An 18095-nucleotide genomic window follows, 5' to 3' on the forward strand; every position below is an offset into this window, starting at 1 on the left:
TTAGAGGCTGGATTGACACCTGAAAGTATGATGTTGTGGCGATCAGTGAAACATGGTTGCAGGAGGGCTGTGATTGGAAATTAAATATTCCAGGATTTCGTTGCTTCAGGTGTGATAGAATTGGAGGGGCAAGAAGTGGAGGTGTTGCATTGCTTGTCAGGGAAGATATTACAGCAGTGCTTTGGCAGGATAGATTGGAGGGCTCGTCTAGGGAGGCTATTTGGGTGGAACTGAGAAGTGGGAAAGGTGTAGCAACACTTATAGGGGTGTATTATAGACCGCCAAATGGGGAGCGAGAATTGGAAGAGCAAATATGTAAGGAGATAGCAGATATTAGTAGTAAGCACAAGGTAGTGATTGTTGGAGATTTCAATTTTCCACACATAGACTGGGAAACACATTCTGCAAATGGGCTGGATGGTTTGGAGTTTGTAAAATGTGTGCAGGATCGTTTTTTGGAGCAATACATAGAGGTACCTACTAGAGAAGGGGCGGTGCTGGACCTCCTGTTAGGAAATGAGACAGGTCAGGTGGCGGAGGTATGCGTTGGGGAGCACTTCCCTGATCACAATACCATTAGTTTCAATATAATTATGGAGAGGGTCAGAACTGGACCTAGGGTTGAGATTTTTGATTGGAGAAAGGCTAACTTTGATGAGATGTGAAAGGATTTAAAAGGAGTTAATTGGGACATTTTGTTTTATGGGAAGGATGTAGAAGAGAAATGGAGGACATTTAAAGGGGAAAATTTAAGAATACAGAATCTTTATGTCCCTGTTTGGTTGAAAGGAAATAGTAAAAATTGGAAAGAACCTTGGTTTTCAAGGGAAATTGGACACTTGGTTCGGAAAAAGAGGGACATCTACAATAATTATAGGCACATAGAGTGAACGAGGTGCTTGAGTATAAAGAATGTAAAAAGAATCTTAAGAAAGAAATTAGAAAAGCTAAAAGAAGATATGAGGTTGCTTTGGCAAGTAAGGTGAAAGTGAATCCAAAGGGTTTCTACAGCTATATTAATAGCAAAAGAATAACGAGGGATTAAATTGGTCCATTAGAGAGACTGAGTGGACAGCTATCTGCACAGCCAAAAGAGATGGGGGAGATATTGAACAATTTCTTTTCTTCGGTATTCACCAAGGAGAAGGATATTGAATTATGTGAGGTAAGGGAAACAAGTAGAGTAGCTATGGATACTATGAGATTCAAAGAAAAATAAGTAATGACACCTTTGAAAAATATAAAAGTGGATAAGTCTCCATGTCCTGACAGGATATTCCCTAGGACATTGAGGGAAGTTAGCTTAGAAATAGCAGGGGCTATAACAGAAATATTTCAAATGTCATTAGAAACGGGAATAGTGCCCGAGGATTGGCGTACTGCGCATGTTGTTCCATTGTTTAAAGGGTTCTAAGAGTAAACCTAGCAATTATAGACCTGTTAGTTTGACTTAAGTGGTGGGCAAATTAATGGAAAAGATACTTAGAGATAATATATATATAAGCATCTGGATAAACAGGGTCTGATTAGGAACAGTCAACATGGATTTGTGCCTGGAAGGTCATGTTTGACTAATCTTCTTGAATTTTTTTGAAGAGGTTACTAGGGAAATCGATGAGGGTAAAGCAGTGGATGTTGCCTATGCGGACTTTAGTAAGGCCTTTGACAAGGTTCCTCATGAAAGGTTGGTTAAGAAGGTTCAATTGTTGGGTATAAATGCAGGAGTAGCAAGATGGATTCAACAGTGGCTGAATGGGAGACGCCAGAGAATAATGGTGGATGGCTGTTTGTCAGGATGGAGGCAGGTGACTAGTAGGGTGCCTCAGGGATCTGTGTTGGGTGCACTGTTGTTTGTCATGTGCATCAATGATCTGGATGAAGGTGTGGTAAATTGGATTAGGAGGTATGCAGATGATACTAAGATAGGTGGTGTTGTGGATAATGAAGTAGATTTCAAAAGTCTACAGAGAGATTTAGGCCATCTGGAAGAATGGGCTGAAAGATGGCAGATGGAGTTTAATGCTGATAAGTGTGAGGTGCTACATCTTGGCAGGACAAATCAAAATAGGACGTACATGGTAAATGGTAGCGAATTGAGGAATGCAGTTGAACAGAGGGATCTAGGAATAACTGTGCATAGTTCCCTGAATGTGGAATCTCGTATAGATAGGGTGGTAAAGAAAGCTTTTGGTATGCTAGCCTTTATAAATCAGAGCATTGAGTATAGAAGTTGGGATGTAATGTTAAAATTGTACAAGGCATTGGTGAGACCAATTCTGGAGTACAATTTTGGTCGCCCAATTATAGGAAGGATGTCAACAGAATAGAGAGAGTACAGAGGAGATTTACTAGATTGTTGCCTGGGTTTCAGCAACTAAGTTACAGAGAAAGATTGAATAAGTTAAGTGTTTATTCTCTGGAGCGCAGAAGGTTAAGGGGGGACTTGATAGAGGTCTTTAAAATGATGAGAGGGATAGACAGAGTTGACGTGGACAAGCTTTTCCCATTGAGAGTAGGGAAGATTCAAACAAGAGCACATGACTTCAGAATTAAGGGACAGAAGTTTAGGGGTAACATGAGGGGGAACTTCTTTACTCAGAGAGTGGTAGCTGTGTGGAATGAGCTTCCAGTGGAAGTGGTGGAGGCAGGTTCGATTTTATCATTTAAAAATAAATTGGATAGGTATATGGATGGGAAAGGAATGGAGGGTTATGGTCTGAATGCAGGTAGATGGGACTAGGGGAAAATAATTGTTCGGCACGGACTTGTAGGGCCGAGATGGTCTGTTTCCGTGCTGTAATTGGTATATGGTTATATGGTTATATGGTTAATGAAAAAGGATGGAAAACATTATTCTTGATTCCACTTTCCACACAAAGACATATGGAAATCTGGAATATACTCCCTCAAAAGGCTGCTGGAAGAAAGAAAATTTAGGAGCGCAGTCTTTAAAAAAATTAAAGACAACATATATATAGTGTCCTCCATAATGTTTGGGACAAAGACCCATCTTTTATTTATTGCCTCTGTACTCCATAATTTGAAATTTGTAGTAAAAAAAAAAATCACATGTGGTTAAAGTGCACATTGTCAGATTTTATTAAAGGGTATTTTTGTACATTTTGGTTTCATCATGTGGAAATTACAGCTGTGTTTATACATAGTCCCCCCAATTCAGGGCACCATAAAGTTTGGGACACATGGCTTCACAGGTGTTTATAATTGCTCAAGTGTATTTAAATGCCTCCTTAATGCAGGTATAAGAGAGCTCTCAGCACCTAGTCTTTCAGTCTCCAGTCTTTCCATCACCTTTGGAAACGTTTATTGCTGTTTATCAACATGAGGACCAAAGTTGTGGCAATGAAAGTCAAATAAGCCATTATGAGACTGAGAAAGAAGAATAAAACTGTTATAAAATAACATTTTTATAAATAAAACAGTTAGAGACATCAGCTAAACCTTAGGCTTACCAAAATCAATGATTTGGAACATCATTAACAAGAAAGAGGGACTGGCAGGCCAAGAAAGACCTCCACAGCCGATGACAGAAGAATTATCTCTATAATAAACAAAAATCCCCAAACACCTGTCCGACAGATCAGAAACACTCTTACGGTGTGGATTTGTCAATGACCGCAGAAGACTTCATGACCAGAAATACAAGATGCAAACCACTGGTTAGCCGCAAAAATAGGATGGCCAGGTTACCATTTGCCAAGAAGTACTTAAAAAAGCAACCACAGTTCTGGAAAAAAGGTCTTGTGGACAGATGAGGCGAAGATTAACTTGTATCAGAGTGATGGCAAGAGCAAAGTATGGAGGAGAGAAGGAACAGCCCAAGATCCAAAGCATACCACTTCATCTGTGAAACACGGTGGTGGGGGTGTTATGGCCTGGGGATGTATGGCTGCTGAAGGTACTGGCTCACTTATCTTCATTGATGATACAACTGCTGATGGTAGTGGCATAATGAATTCTGAAGTGTATAGACACATCCTATCTGCTCAAGTTCAAACAAATACCTCAAAATTCATTGGCCGGCGGTTCATTCTACAGCAAGACAATGAACCCATACATACTGCTAAAGCAACAAAGGAGTTTTTCAAAGCTGAAAAATGGTCAATTCTTGAGTGGCCAAGTCAATCACCCGATCTGAACCCAATTGAGCATGTCTTTTATATGCTGAAAAGAAATCTGAAGGGAACTAGCCCCCAAAACAAGCATAAGCTAAAGATGGTTGCAATACAGGCCTGGTAGAGCATCACAGAGAAGACACCCAATAACTGATGTTGTCCATGAATCGCAGACTTCAAGCAGTCATTGCATGCAACAAAATACTAAGCATGACTACTTTCATTTACATGACATTGCTGTGTCCCAAACATTATGGTGCCCTGAAATGGGAGTCCCAGGGGGGAGGGGGGGGGGAGGGGGAGAACTATGTATAAACACTGCTGTAATTTCTACATGGTGAAACCAAAATGTTTAAAAAATGGCTTTTTTAAAAATCTGACAATGTGCACATTAAACCACATGTGATTTTATTCTATTACAAATCTCAAATTGTGGAGTACAGAGGCAAATAAATAAATTATGGATCGTTGGCCCAAACATTATGGATGGCACTGTAGATATATGCACTAGGATTTGTGTAGAGGAAACAGAGTTAATGCTACATGTCAATAGTCTTTCAACAGAAAATAAAATTGTTAGCTGTTGGTGTTTAATGATTTAGATCAAAAGATGAGTAAATGAAATTGATCTACAAATCAAATGAATCACAAAACAGTCGATTCTGTTTTTATGTTGCAAAGTAACAAATAAATGTTTAACTGTGACTTAATTGAGAGTACATAATATTTAAGCAGCTTGACAGCAACGAGACTGGAAGCCATTAGAAAATAGAGGTAAGGAAGCAGCAGAAGACACTCACATTCAAAAGTTCAGGAAGCAATGAGGGAATATCATGACTTGTGGATGCTAGTAGAAAACAAACAGCTGATATTTTACACATTATCTTGGAGTGAACTGAGGTTCGGCTTTGCACAGATCAAAACCTGAAAAGACATTCTCTGCAGCTGCGCTGTTGCCCGCACACATCCGCAGCCAGGATCGAACCCTGTTCCCCAGCGCAGCAAGCGCTGCCGAACTGCCACTGGACCACGCCATGCCCCCCCCTCGTCATCATGGAGCTTCAGTAGGCGGACGACTGCACCATTGCAGCACACTCCGCAGAGGACCTCCAGGGCATCCTGGCATACAAATCCATGGGCCTAGCCTTAAACATCAAGAAGATCCAGATCCTACATCAACCTCCACCCAAGCAGCTGTCTACCCAGCCCACTATAAAAGTGACTGACACCATTCTTCAAAATGTTGACCACTTCCCCTAGGTTGGCAGCATTCTTTCCTCAAAAGCTGACATCGACTCTGAGGTCAACCATCGCCTGAGTTGTGCCAGCGGAGCCTACACCAGACTCAGGAAAAGTCTTCGAAGACCGAGACCTAAAGGCTCAAACAAAATTGCTGGTCTACAGAGCCGTTATCCTCCCCACCCTGTTGTACGGAGCCGAGTCATGGACCACATACAGCAGGCACCTGAGAGCCCTGGAACAATAGCATCAAAGATCCTTACGAAAGATTCTGAGGATCAGCTGGGAGGTCAAACGGCACCAACATCAGCGTTTTGGAGGAAGCCAACATGACCAGCATCGCCATCACAATAATGCAGCGCCAACTTCAATGGACTGGTCATGTCATCCGCATGTCCAACACACGCCTCCCTAAACAGATCCTATACTCTCAACTGAAGGAAGGTCGGCGAGCCCCCGGCGGGCCAAAGAAATGCTTCAAGGACAACATCAAGAACAGTTTGAAGAAATTCCACATCACATCGAGCAACTGGGAGCAAATTGCACTGGGCAGGCGCTCCTGGAGGAAATCCATGCAGGAAGGAGCTGCACGTCATGAAACGGAGCTACGTCGTGTCGCAGAGACAAAGCGACAGCACCGTAAGGAGAGAGAGAGAAGGGGGCCCGACGACTACCAACTACCGCCAGTCTCCGCCAGTTGCACCAAGGTGTGTGGATCGCAGATCGGCCTCTACAGACATCTGCAGACCCACAAGTATATGACCCTATGGAGAGGAGAGGACAGTTATTTTCGTTTCGAGTGACCATCGATGATGAAGATGACGACCTGGGCATGCGCAGTCGGAATACCGAACTCGCTTATTACACTTGTCATTTTAAATGAGTAACCGTCCAATACAAACAAAAAATTGTGGAAAAACAGTTCAGGCAGCATCTGTGTGTAGAGGAATGTGTTCATTCTTTAACCAGATCAAACTGAAACATCGACTCTGTATTGAGACATATCCATTCTCTGCGAGTAGAGCCAATCTTAAAGGAACATTGAAAGTGGTTCTCTTATGCTTGTTGGGGTTCCACCTCCTACATGTTTGTAAACAAAAGGAGCTGTCAAAATCTTAATTCCACTTTTAACACATTACATAGGTATTTTCCCACAGCGTTTACCACCCTAACCCGACTGTTTCTGATGAGATCCTTGACCCAATCAACCAATCTGTAATTTAGGATACCAGAAACTTCACAAACTTTGTGCTCTCGATAGATGACACATCTAGTAAACAATGTTTATTTAATTCACGGTATATTCTATCTACAATAGTCTGAATAATCTGAATAGTCAGTCTGAAGAAGGTTTTCGCCCGAAACGTTGCCTATTTCCTTCGCTCCATAGATGCTGCTGAGTTTCTCCAGCAATTTTGTGTACCTTCTATCTACAATAGTTGTCCCGGCCTTTGCTGTGCCTTTAACCGACATCTACTTTGCAATCAAACCCCAGTCACTCACCTCTTAAACCTTTCAGATACGTATCTAAATCCTCGTCGATATCAGAATCGCAGGAAGGGTTCATTGTGGACTGCAAGAATAACGGAAGGCTGAAAATACCTTTCCAACAAAGAATCGTTAAATTGTAAATGCTCGGATTTTTGGTTGAACTCCAGCGCTGCTGACAGGACACCGCCCCTGGACCAATCAGCACCGATTCAAATTAAACTTTCGGCTTCCTTCACCATAGAGACACCGGGTTCAGGAGAGGGCGCTGTTCCGCGATGGATCCTAGGAAATGAAGTTCAAACTATGGAATTACTTGTTGCAAATGCAGCAGAGGAAAATACAACTCCCAGAAACCCTTGCGCAGAAAAACGTCCGAGCAGTTATCTGCCCCCGTTGTTCATTCTGCCATCTTTTGCCGTTGGCGGCGTGACGTCTCTTGTCCGCCGTCAATGGAGGGACGTTATATCCATCGGGAACGGCGCCCCGCCCACTCTCAGCCCGAGATCTCTCCGAGGTGTCTCTCGGCTAGGCGCATGCGTTGACCGAGCTCTCTCCCTGCTTGAGTCTCCACTATGTGGAATAATAACGTTATTGCCGAGCAACGGGACGGTTGATGATGTTTGCCTGAGTCGGGGCAGAGGGCGGCTGCGCTGCTAGGGTAAGTCGGCCTTACTGATTTACGGAGGTAATAAAGGAATGGCTGGGAGGGTCCACTGGAGCGGGTCGTACAGTTTGAAGTGGAATGGAATTCGGGCGCTAACGGTTGTGTGTGGGACGTTGTCGTTCGCCGGCATTAGGGGTGGGGAGATGATGCCTGACTGGGAAGCGCGGCGGGCTGACTTTTATTTTCGTCTGATTACTGTCGACGTATGTACTTTCCTTTCGCATCCCAATGGAATCCGGGGGGGAGGCGGTTTGGGTTCAAATGGCAATCCGTTACTTGGAAGGATCGGCTTTTATTTCATTATGGCACTTACCTTCGCCCAAAACATATTATTTTTACGAACTCAAGATGTATAGATTACAGCAAGTCTATTTAACAGCGTAGAAACAAGCCCAATATTTGTTTTTTATTTTTTTTATTTTGCATTGACCTTGCCCGCCCCCTTTTCCTTCAGTTTATTGTTATGAGTTTATAATTAAGCATCTGTGAATTTGAGTAATTTCATAATTTAACACGTCAAACGAACACGCAATCGTCACGTTATCATTGTAATTTTTCATTCCGTTCCCTAAACAAAAGGGGTTGGTAACGCAGCGTTTCAAATGGGAATTTGAGCCTATTTAATGTAGTTTTTACATTTATTTGCGGCATTCACTGTGTAAAGAATCGCTAGATTTTCTATTAACAGATGTGGCCAATGATCCTTCAGTCGAAACCTTTCGGAGATTGCTAGAAAGAATACAGTAATGCACAGATCACACATATAATTGGTAGCAACTATAAGCACATTGCTGGCATCCTGCCAGCAGTAGTAGGGGCATAGCAATCTTACGGAACAGATTTTTCACTATTTCCCATTTTTTATTATTGAATTTTGGTGATCGGATTGTATCTTTTTACCTCTTGGAAAATATTGCGTTGTCGTAGAAGCAGCGCATATTTGAGATGTAAAATTAATCAAATAACGTTTTTACAGGAAATGTTTCCTTTTCCTGTACGTTCCCTTTCCCGCTGAGGAGTTGGGTCACATGAAACTGGCTAGATTTTTTTTTCCTTTCTGACTTTCAATTTAAGCACGTCTGTAAGTCTTCTCTCAAGCCATTCTGATTGAGATTGGGTTCAGTTAATTTGAGTCGGATATTTTTCGTACTTTGGCAATGAAACAATGGAGCATTGTTCGTGCTTTATAAAGGGAATGCGAAGGAAAATTGTTGGTTGTCATAAAATGTAGGGAAACCCAGTTGGAATGGATTTGGTTACTTTTCTCATAAGAGCACTAAACTATAAAGACTTCTATCTGATACAAAAATACTCTGAACAGTCAATGAGAACGGATTTCCAGCAGTGCCTAAACGTTGCTGTTAGCTCTCATGTGGCCTTGTGCTCTGGCAATTCAGTCAGAATATGCAGGCTACCTGTATTGCTACTTCGTTTGTTTTGCTTGAACCAGGATATTTAGCAAAAACATAGTCAATCGAAATACCTATTTCAGTTGAAAACAGCAACTTGAAAACATATTTAGTTGTTAGAACCAGAGTGTAAGCAGTATCTGAATAGAGGAAAAAGGTTCTTATTTCAAATTGTTCAGGCAAAAGTTTATCAGCCATTATGATGAAAGGCTGCTGACTTGAAATTTTAACACTGTTTCTTTTTGCACAGATGTGCTCTGCTGTTGAATATTTTCAGCATCTGTACTTTTTTTACTTTTGTACAGTATTAGTAGTAACAGATTGAAACTCACATCTGGATTTGAGATTTTTGCAGTACCTAGGATGATTTAATAAAAAAAAAAAAAAGCTTGGCAAACCCTCTGATTAATTGGGTAGAATTGTACACATGTCTTATGTATGGTATAAATACACTACATGCCAATCATTTGCTTTGGATTCATAAAGCATTGAAACAGGCCTTTTTAGCCCATGGCAGCTACCAGATACTTTTCTAAACTAATCCCATTTTCCAGCATTAGGCCCATACTATTCTATGTCACGACATTATTGTCCAAATACAGGTGGTCCACTGATTTTCCAGCATCCTTGTTTCCAGAGCCTTTGTAGATTATCCATTTTCCCAGACCATCAGTGGTCTTGGCCTCAAAGAGGAGTTGAAAGGTTGTGGAAAGGTCGGCCTAGGCCACAGAGGAGCCGAGATACTGGCCCGCAAAGTCAGCTATGGGAACGGATATACCGGCTCCGTTTGTGCCAGAGTTCCAGAGCCCCTGCTGCGGGGGTCAAATTCAATCTGCTGATCGGTGAGGATGTTGGATATGGGAATGGATCTGCCGGCTCCAGCCATGCTGGAGTTCCAGAGCCCTAGCAACAGGGGGCAAATTCGACCCGCCTATTGGCCCTGGAAGTCCCAATGAAGTCAAGATCAGCTGCTTCACCCAGCCTAGGTGCCACATTTTCGTGGATTTCAAGTGCGCCCTCATTATTTTGTCTAGGTTAAAGGAGGTGCCAGACCACCAGATGTCGTAAAAACGGTGGTGGACCTGTATGTCTTATAAACAGATACCTGGCTTATAAACGGGTATAAACCAGCATCTGTAGTTCCTTTCTACACGTGCCTTAAGTTGTCAGGCTACCTATCTCCAACTCTGCCTTAATCAGATACTTCCACATATGTGTGAAAGTGGAAATAATTCCTGCTCTGATCTTTTATCCCTTACTTTAGAACTATGCCCTCTGGTTAAAGACGCTTCTGCTGATAGGAAATGTTTTTCACTATTTACCCTACCTATGCCTGTCTTTATCTACCTTCTGCTGTCTCTCCTCAAAGGAAAATAAAATGCTGTCTGTCCAGTTTTCGTAACAAACGAACCACTCCATCCCAGGCAGCATTCTTCTCTGCATTCTCTTCAGTACAAATTCAACCTTCCTTAAAGTAATGATGCCCAGGATTGCATGCAGTACACTAGCTGTTGTACAAAGCTATATCATAATCTTTCTGCAATTGGAATCTGTATACCTATTCTACCTAACAAACCACCTTAGAATCTGATTCTCAAGGTGAAAAATGTCTTACTATTGACAGTACCATCCATTTCTTTGTATCATCAGCATATATTTACCTTATACAGGTGCACAACCTTTTATCCGAAAGCCTTGGGACCAGACACTTTTCGTAATTCAGAATTTTTCGGCTTTCGGAATGGAAGATTTTTAGCGTAGATTTTAACGGCTGGCGCAGTGGTAGAGTGCTCGGCTCATATCCGCAAGGTCGCGAGTTTGCGCCTCGATCCCGGCAGTTACTCGATCGCGAGTTTGAGTCTGCAATGTAGTTTTTTTCTTGCAGAATAGGTGAGAATAGGGAGGGTTAGGCTGGGATCATTCTCTGCGAGATGATCTTAGTGCGGGAGACAAGTGTAGGAGAGGTGTACTGACTGTGTGGGCAGAACTTTGGCAGTGATTGCCCACCATTCTCAAAAGCCGCTGTGTCTCCCTGTCCCTCCAACTCCCGAAGAATCCGCTCCCCGATGCGCCGCTACGGCGACAAGTGGCAGTTCGCCCACAGCCCGAGCTGCGCCCCCTCATCCGCAACCCGGGTTCCTCTGGAGTTGGAGCGGGGCTGGGCTAGAGTTGTTGCTGGCTGTGAGTCTCTGGGATCTCCGTGCTTGCAGTGGGCCTGGGGGTCGGTGTCCCGATGAGGGGGCGCAGCTCGGGCTGTGGGCGAACTGCCACTTGTCGCTGTAGTGGCCCATCGGGGAGTGGCTTCTGGTGGTCCTGATGTCTCTCAGCTCCTGTCCAGGGGGGTGGCCGGAGACGTCAGGACCAACAGGAACCCGCTCCCCGATGGGCCGCTACAGCGACAAGTGGCAGTTCGCCCACAGCCCGAGCTGCGCCCCCTCATCCGCAACCCGGGTTCCTCTGGAGTTGGAGCTGGGCTAAAGTTGCTGCTGGCTGTGAGTCTCTGGGATCTCCGTACTTGCAGTCGGTGTCCCGTTGGTCCTGACGTCTCCGGCCACCCCCTGGAATGGAGCTGAGACTGGGAACTGTACCGCCCTTGCCCCCTCCCTCTGCAACTGCAAACAACCCCACAGTTCCCAGTCTCAGCTCCCGAGCTGCGCCCCCTCATCCGCAACCCCAAGACCAAGACGTACCTTGCACACCATCAGCTTCTGTCCCTACGGTGAGCGTGTTCCCTGGAATTGGAACGGGACTGGGCTGCTGCTGGCTGTGGGTCTCTGGGATCTCCGTGCTTGCAGTGGGCCTGGGGGCCGATGTCCCGTTGGTCCTGACGTCTCCGGTGACTGGCACTGGCTCCGACGTGAAGACAGTGCAAAGCCCCCGCGCCGGTGCAATGGGTGGGGAGCTGGAGAGGGGAGGGAACGGGTCACACACATGGCCGGGAAGCAGAGGGGTGTAGGTGGGGTGAAACTGAAGGGAGCGACAATTTGCTGCTGCCTGCCCGCTGAGTTAAAAAGTTCCCACGGTAGACTCACGATACACTGTGTATCGTGAGCCTACCATGGGAACTTTTTAACTCAGCGGGCAGGCAGCAGCAGATTGTCAATTATTAACCCTCCCGCGCAATATACCCTCGCCTTCTCTTTTATGAATGGGGATTTAGTTCACCTTTCTTCGAGGACCGACCGGAGGTTCCGCTGTCACCTCTGCGGGCCGCCCTCGGTGAACGTCTTCAAGGACCTTTCTTCAAGGACTGAAAAAATGTCCGCTATTCAGAGCTTTTCGTTATTTGGAACTTCGGATAAAAGGTTGTGCACCTATACAGTGAAATCAGTTTTTCACAGTCCCTTGGTACACATGACAATTATAAACCAATACATTGTTATTTAGATTGCTAATGTATATAATGAGCAGAAAGTGTCTCAACTTCTCTGTCTCTGCTGTACAGCAAATATTACAAAATGGCCTGTTTTCAGTTTTCAAAACCTGGTGTAAGCAACAATTTTTCCAATTTCATCCGAACCTTGCCATCAGGAGACGCAGATTGCTGAAGTAGCGTAGTGGGTCAGCAGCATTGCGGAAGAACATGATTAAGCAGCGTCTTGTGTCGGGACCCTTCTTCAGACTGATTGGCGTGATGGGGGAAGACAGAAAACTGGGTGAGAGGAGGTGCAGTTCAAAGTCTGGCAGGTAATAAGCGAACACCGATGAGGAGAGTTAGTTGATAGGTAGATGGTTGAGCAAAGGCCAGAAATAAAAAGGTGAAGGAATGAAGAGTTAGAGGAAGGAATGGAGGTGGAGGGGAGAAATGGGTGTGAGTCAATGTGGACCACAGGGGTGATGGAGGTTATATGGGGTGGGGGGGGGGGGATATATATGGAGGAAGATTGGGGAGGGAGAGGGTTACGTAGTAGTTCCCTATAATTGGCTAATTCAATGTTCATGCAATTGGGTTGCAAGCTGCCCAAGCAGAATATAAGGTGTTGTTCCTCCAAGCAGCGCGTGGCCTGGCTGTGTCAATGGAGGAGGCCCAGGACAGAAAGGTTAAAATGGATAGCAACTGAGAGTTCATGCAAGCCTTGGCAGACTAAGTGTAAGTGGCCGATTAGGAAAAGGGGAGATGCAACAAGATCTGGGTGTCATGGTACACCAGTCATTAAAAGTAGGCATGCAGGTGCAGCAGGCAGTGTAGAAAGCGAATGGTATGTTAGCATTCATGGCAAAAGGATTTGAGTATAGGAGCAGGGAGGTTCTACTGCAGTTGTACAGGGTCTTGGTGAGACCACACCTGGAGTATTGCGTACAGTTTTGGTCTCCAAATCTGAGGAAGGACATTCTTGCCATAGAGGGAGTACAGAGAAGGTTCACCAGACTGATTCCTGGGATGTCAGGACTTTCATATGGAGAAAGACTGGATAGACTCGGCTTGTACTCGCTAGAATGTAGAAGATTGAGGGGGGATCCTATAGAAACTTACAAAATTCTTAAGGGGTTGGACAGGTTAGATGCAGGAAGATTGTTCCTGATGTTGGGGAAGTCCAGATCAAGGGGTCACAGTTTAAGGATAAGGGGGAAATCTTTTAGGACCGAGATGAGGAAAACTTTTATCACACAGAGAGTGGTGAATCTGTGGAATTCTCTGCCACAGAAGGTAGTTGAAGCCAGTTCATTGGCTATATTTAAGAGGGAGTTAGATGTGGCCCTTGTGGCTAAAGGGATGGGGGGGTATGGAGAGAAGGCAGGTACAGGATACTGAGTTAGATGATCAGCCATGATGAATGGCGGTGCAGGCTCGAAGGGCCGAATGGCCTACTCCTGCACCTATTTTCTATGTTTCTATGATCGGTTAGAAGGTCGCCGAGTCTACAGTTGGTCTCGCTGATGTACAGAAGGCCACAACGGGAGCACCAGATTCAATAGAGGAGGTGCGTGTGAACCTCCGTCTCACCTGGAAGGACTGCTGGGGTCCCTGGATGGAGATGAGGAAGGAGGTATAAGGACCGATAAATATTAAAAGACCTCCAAAAACAAACTTTTAGACAGACTAAAATAAAAATGACAAAAAGATGAAAGGACAGACAGCTGCTGGGGAGGCTGCCACGCTCAATGGTGCCACCCCTCGGACTATATTTATGTGTATATTTATGAGTGTATTTATGTATATATATATGTATGTGTGTGTATATATATATATATACAGTATGTGTGTGTGTATATGTGTATATATATATATGTATGTGTATATATATTGTATATATATATGTATAAATTAATTTCAGCCATGTAATGTGATAACTAACAATATAATATTGAAGGTATAATGGGAAAGGCAGTTAATAGATGTGGAGATGGAAGAGGACCAGAGAAGGGAAAGCGAACTTTCCTTTGGAATGATGAAAGAGAAAGCTGGGGAATAGTGCATGTCTCACATTGGAACGGTTGAAACTTTTCAAAGCATAAAAATAATTTGACTTTCTAAATCATGAATTTTAATATTTAATTGTTTAACCGTGCTTTCAACGTGTAAGGGTTCAACCAGATAATTTTTTCAATATTCGAGAGTACTGCTATGAACACTTTTTGGCCAATGAATTCCAGCCTCTCGTCACTCATTTGGGAAAACTGACCTATTCTTAACATCCCTCAAATTCTCCAACAGTAAAATGTTGATAATCTGGTAAACCCGGATTTTGCTGGATTTTCAGGGTAAATGATTGATTGAAAGGTACAGCATTGGAACAGGCCCTTTGACCCACCAAGTAAGTCCATGTCGGTCATTGATCACCTGTTCACACACACGTTCTGTTCGGTAGGCGGCGCGACTCTCGTCAGCAGCGGCCTCTGCAGCCCGTCCGCATTTTTATTATTTTTTATTATTTTTCTGTGTAGTTTTTGTTATTTTTTGTTGGGGTGTGTGTGGGAGGGGGGGGGGTAACTTTTAAATCTCTCCCTGCACGGGAGACCCGACCTTTTCTTGTCGGGTCTCCGTTATCGTTGGGACTGCAACGAGGAGCGGCCTCCAACAGGAGAAGACCGGGGACTCTGGTGCTGACGACTCACCGTCACCGTCGCGGAGCTGGCCGAGTCCGGAGTGGGTGGAGCAGTGGAGGAGCGCTGCTGCTGCTGTGGCCCGACCTCCGGACATTCGGAGGCTGCAACTGCAGGTCTGGTGGACGGCGGCACCGGGAGCCCGTGGGTCCCTGGAGGGAGACTGCTTTTCAGGGCTCTCGCAACGGCGACTTCTCCCGCCCGAGTTGCGGGGTCGAATGAGCTCCTGGAGCGGGGCCTGACATCACCGCCCCGCGCGGCTTGGAATGGCCGCGGGACTCTGCGAGCGCACGCCGGGGGCTCTAACACCAAGACCCGGTGTGCGACCTCGCACCACCCGGCGTGGCTTTAATGGCCGCGGGGCAATCGCCATCGCCAGCCGGGGGCTTTGACTTTGACTCTGACATCGGGGGGGGGGGGGAAGAGTGCAGTGGAGAGATACGTTTTTTTTGGCCTTCCATCACAGCGATATGATGGATGTTTATGTAAATTATGTTGTGTCTTGGGTCTATTTGTTTGTAATGTATGGCTGCAGAAACGGCATTTCGTTTGGACCTCAAGGGGTCCAAATGGCAATTAAATTGAATCTTGAATCTTGTTTACCCCACTTTACCACCCACCCCACACACACTTGGGGTAATTTATGGAGGCCAACTAACCTACAAATGTGGGAGGGACCTGGATGAAACCCATGCGGTCACAGGGAGAACTGCAAACTCCCCACAGACAGCACCCGAGACCAGGGTGGAACCCAGGTTTTGGGCAATGAGGTGACAAGCTGTGCTACTGTGCTGCCAACTGTTCACATTTAATTGGATGTTTAAGAAAGAACTGCCGATGCTGGAAAAATTGAAGGTAGACAAAAATGTTGGAGAAACTCAGCAGGTGAGGCAGCATCTATGGAGCGAAGGAATTGGTGACGTTTCGGGTCGTGATCCTTCTTCAGACTGATCATTTAATTGCAGGGCTCTCACTTAACTTTTTTTCTCTGTTGTCAGCCGGGCAACCTAGGCAGCTTTTTAGGTTGCCAAATGACAGTTTAGGCGTTCATTTAAGACGGCTTGCATGACGTGTGCGATAATGTGCTCGCACTAAGTGCGTAGTTACCAGTCGGAATTATTCTCAATGAAGCATTCACATATTATTTCTGCTTCAAATAAAGTCACAAACTAAACATTCACCAATCAAGACATGATATATACCACAATGACATGCAACAAAATTATAATACAGTAACTCAACTCTTTTTACACGTTGTAATGAATGCAATTTCTATTTCTTTCCACTTCGAAACTAAAATGTGGTTAGATTATTCAACGTATGATCAACCTCGGTGAGACCGGTGAGGCTTGGCGATCGCTTCGCCCAACACCTCCACTCAGTTCGCAATAACCAACCTGATCTCCCGGTAGCTCAGCACTTCAACTCCCCCTCCCATTCCGAATCCGACCTTTCTGTCCTGGGCCTCCTCCATGGCCAGAGTGAGGCCCACTGCAAATTGGAGGAACAGCACATATTTCGCTTGGGTAATTTACACCCCAGCAGTATGAACATTGGCTTCTCCAATTTCAGGTAGTCCTTGCTTTCTCCCTCCTTCCCCTCCCATTCCCAGCTCTCCCACAGCATACTGTCTCCGCCTCTTCCTTTCTTTTTCCCGCGCCCCCCCCCCCCGACATCAGTCTGAAGAAGGGTCTTGACCCGAAACGTCGCCTATTCCTTTGCTCCATCCATAGATGCTGCCTCACCCGCTGATTTTCTCCAGCTTTTTTGTCTACAACCCATTCACACAAGTTCTGTTATCCCATTTTCCTCACCCACTTTGTATATATGTATGTAGCTTGCTTGTGTATACTATTCTTATAACAAATGTAAAGCACTTTGGTCAACGAGAGTTGTTTTTCAAATGTGCTAATTAAATAAATTTGACTTGACACTCCCTACACATTAGGGGCAATTTTACAGAGACAAGTTAACCTACAAAGCCAATGCGTCTTTGGGATGTGGGAGGAAACCCACAGGCTTGCAGGGAGAATGTGCAAATTCAACACAGATAGTGCCCGAGGGCAGGATCGGACACAAATCTCTGGCGTGTGAGGCAACAAGTCTACCAGCTGTGCCACTATTTTGTTTTCCAACACACAAAAAATTATACGTTGATAACTATGGTTACAAAAAATATAAACTATCCATTTACAGTCTTAAATCTAAGTCGCGGTATGTCCCCCTTTACAGCTACTGTATGTTTTAATTCAGGTCAAGATGATGGGGCAGTACATTAGCCATAAAGTTGCTGCCTAAAAGTGCCAGAGACCCGGAATTGATCCTGAATATGGGTGCTGTCTGTATGGAGTTTGCTCCTTTTCCCTTTCATCGCACGGGTTTTCTCCGGATGCTCTTGTTTCCTTCTACATTTCAAAGGTGTGCAGGAACCTTTTTCAGACCCAAACCAAAATGTGATATTTTCCTTTTGTCCAGAGATTCTGGCTGACCTGTTGAGTTCCTCCAGCTTTTTGTGTCTATCTTCGGTTTAAACCAGCATCTGCAGTTCCTTCCTACACATACGATATAACTTTATTAATCCCAGGAGGGAAATTGTGTGTGTGTGGGTATATATAACACACACACACAAACACACACACCGTTATATATTCATATATACATATAAATATACACTGTTTTGTTTTCTCATTTATAACATTGTTTACAGAGTACTGTGTTTACATATTCTGTTGTGCTGCTGCAAGTAAGGATTTCATTGTTCTAAATCGAACGTGAGAGAATAAAACACTCTTGACTTACGTCGCTAATGTGTGGGATAGAACTAGTGTACGGGTGATCGGTGGTTGGCGTGGACTCAGTGGGCCGAAGAGCCCGTTTCCACGCTGCATCTTTAAATTAAACTAAAACACTAAAACCAGAGGAAATCTAAAGAAGGGTTTCTACACGAAACGTCACCCAATTTCTTCTCTCCAGAGATGCTTTCTGTCCCGCTGAGTTACTCCAGCTTTTTTTGTGTCTCTGTTTAGTAATCGTCCCTGGAAGGGTCTCTTTCTTAAATAATACCAGAATTCTTAACACTGTTTTGTACCTAACATTTTATTTCCATTTGTTGAT

General features: G+C 44.5%; 2 protein-coding genes across 6 annotated transcripts in view; one reads left to right on the forward strand and one right to left on the reverse strand.

The window, feature by feature from the left end:
- The window catches only part of sdccag8 (SHH signaling and ciliogenesis regulator sdccag8), a 347356-nt gene extending 340277 nt beyond the window's left edge, over positions 1-7079 (reverse strand). The window contains exon 1 of one of the 2 annotated variants that reach the window (XM_055639311.1): positions 6876-7076. In XM_055639311.1, coding sequence (XP_055495286.1) covers positions 6876-6939 — 64 coding nt within the window. In that variant the 5' untranslated portion in view covers positions 6940-7076. Of the gene's footprint in view, positions 1-6875 lie in introns of both variants that reach the window. The other variant, XM_055639312.1, reaches the window with a different exon arrangement.
- Positions 7080-7371: 292 nt separating this feature from the next.
- The window catches only part of cep170aa (centrosomal protein 170Aa), a 93840-nt gene continuing 83116 nt past the window's right edge, over positions 7372-18095 (forward strand). For 2 of the 4 annotated variants that reach the window (XM_055639309.1, XM_055639307.1), the window contains exon 1: positions 7372-7521. The gene's annotated coding sequence lies outside the window, so the exon portion shown is untranslated. The remainder of the gene's footprint in view (positions 7522-18095) is intronic. The other 2 variants (XM_055639308.1, XM_055639310.1) reach the window with 1 other exon arrangement.

The sequence above is a fragment of the Leucoraja erinacea genome, chromosome 8, assembly GCF_028641065.1.
Source record: "Leucoraja erinacea ecotype New England chromosome 8, Leri_hhj_1, whole genome shotgun sequence".
Lineage (NCBI taxonomy): Eukaryota > Metazoa > Chordata > Chondrichthyes > Rajiformes > Rajidae > Leucoraja > Leucoraja erinaceus.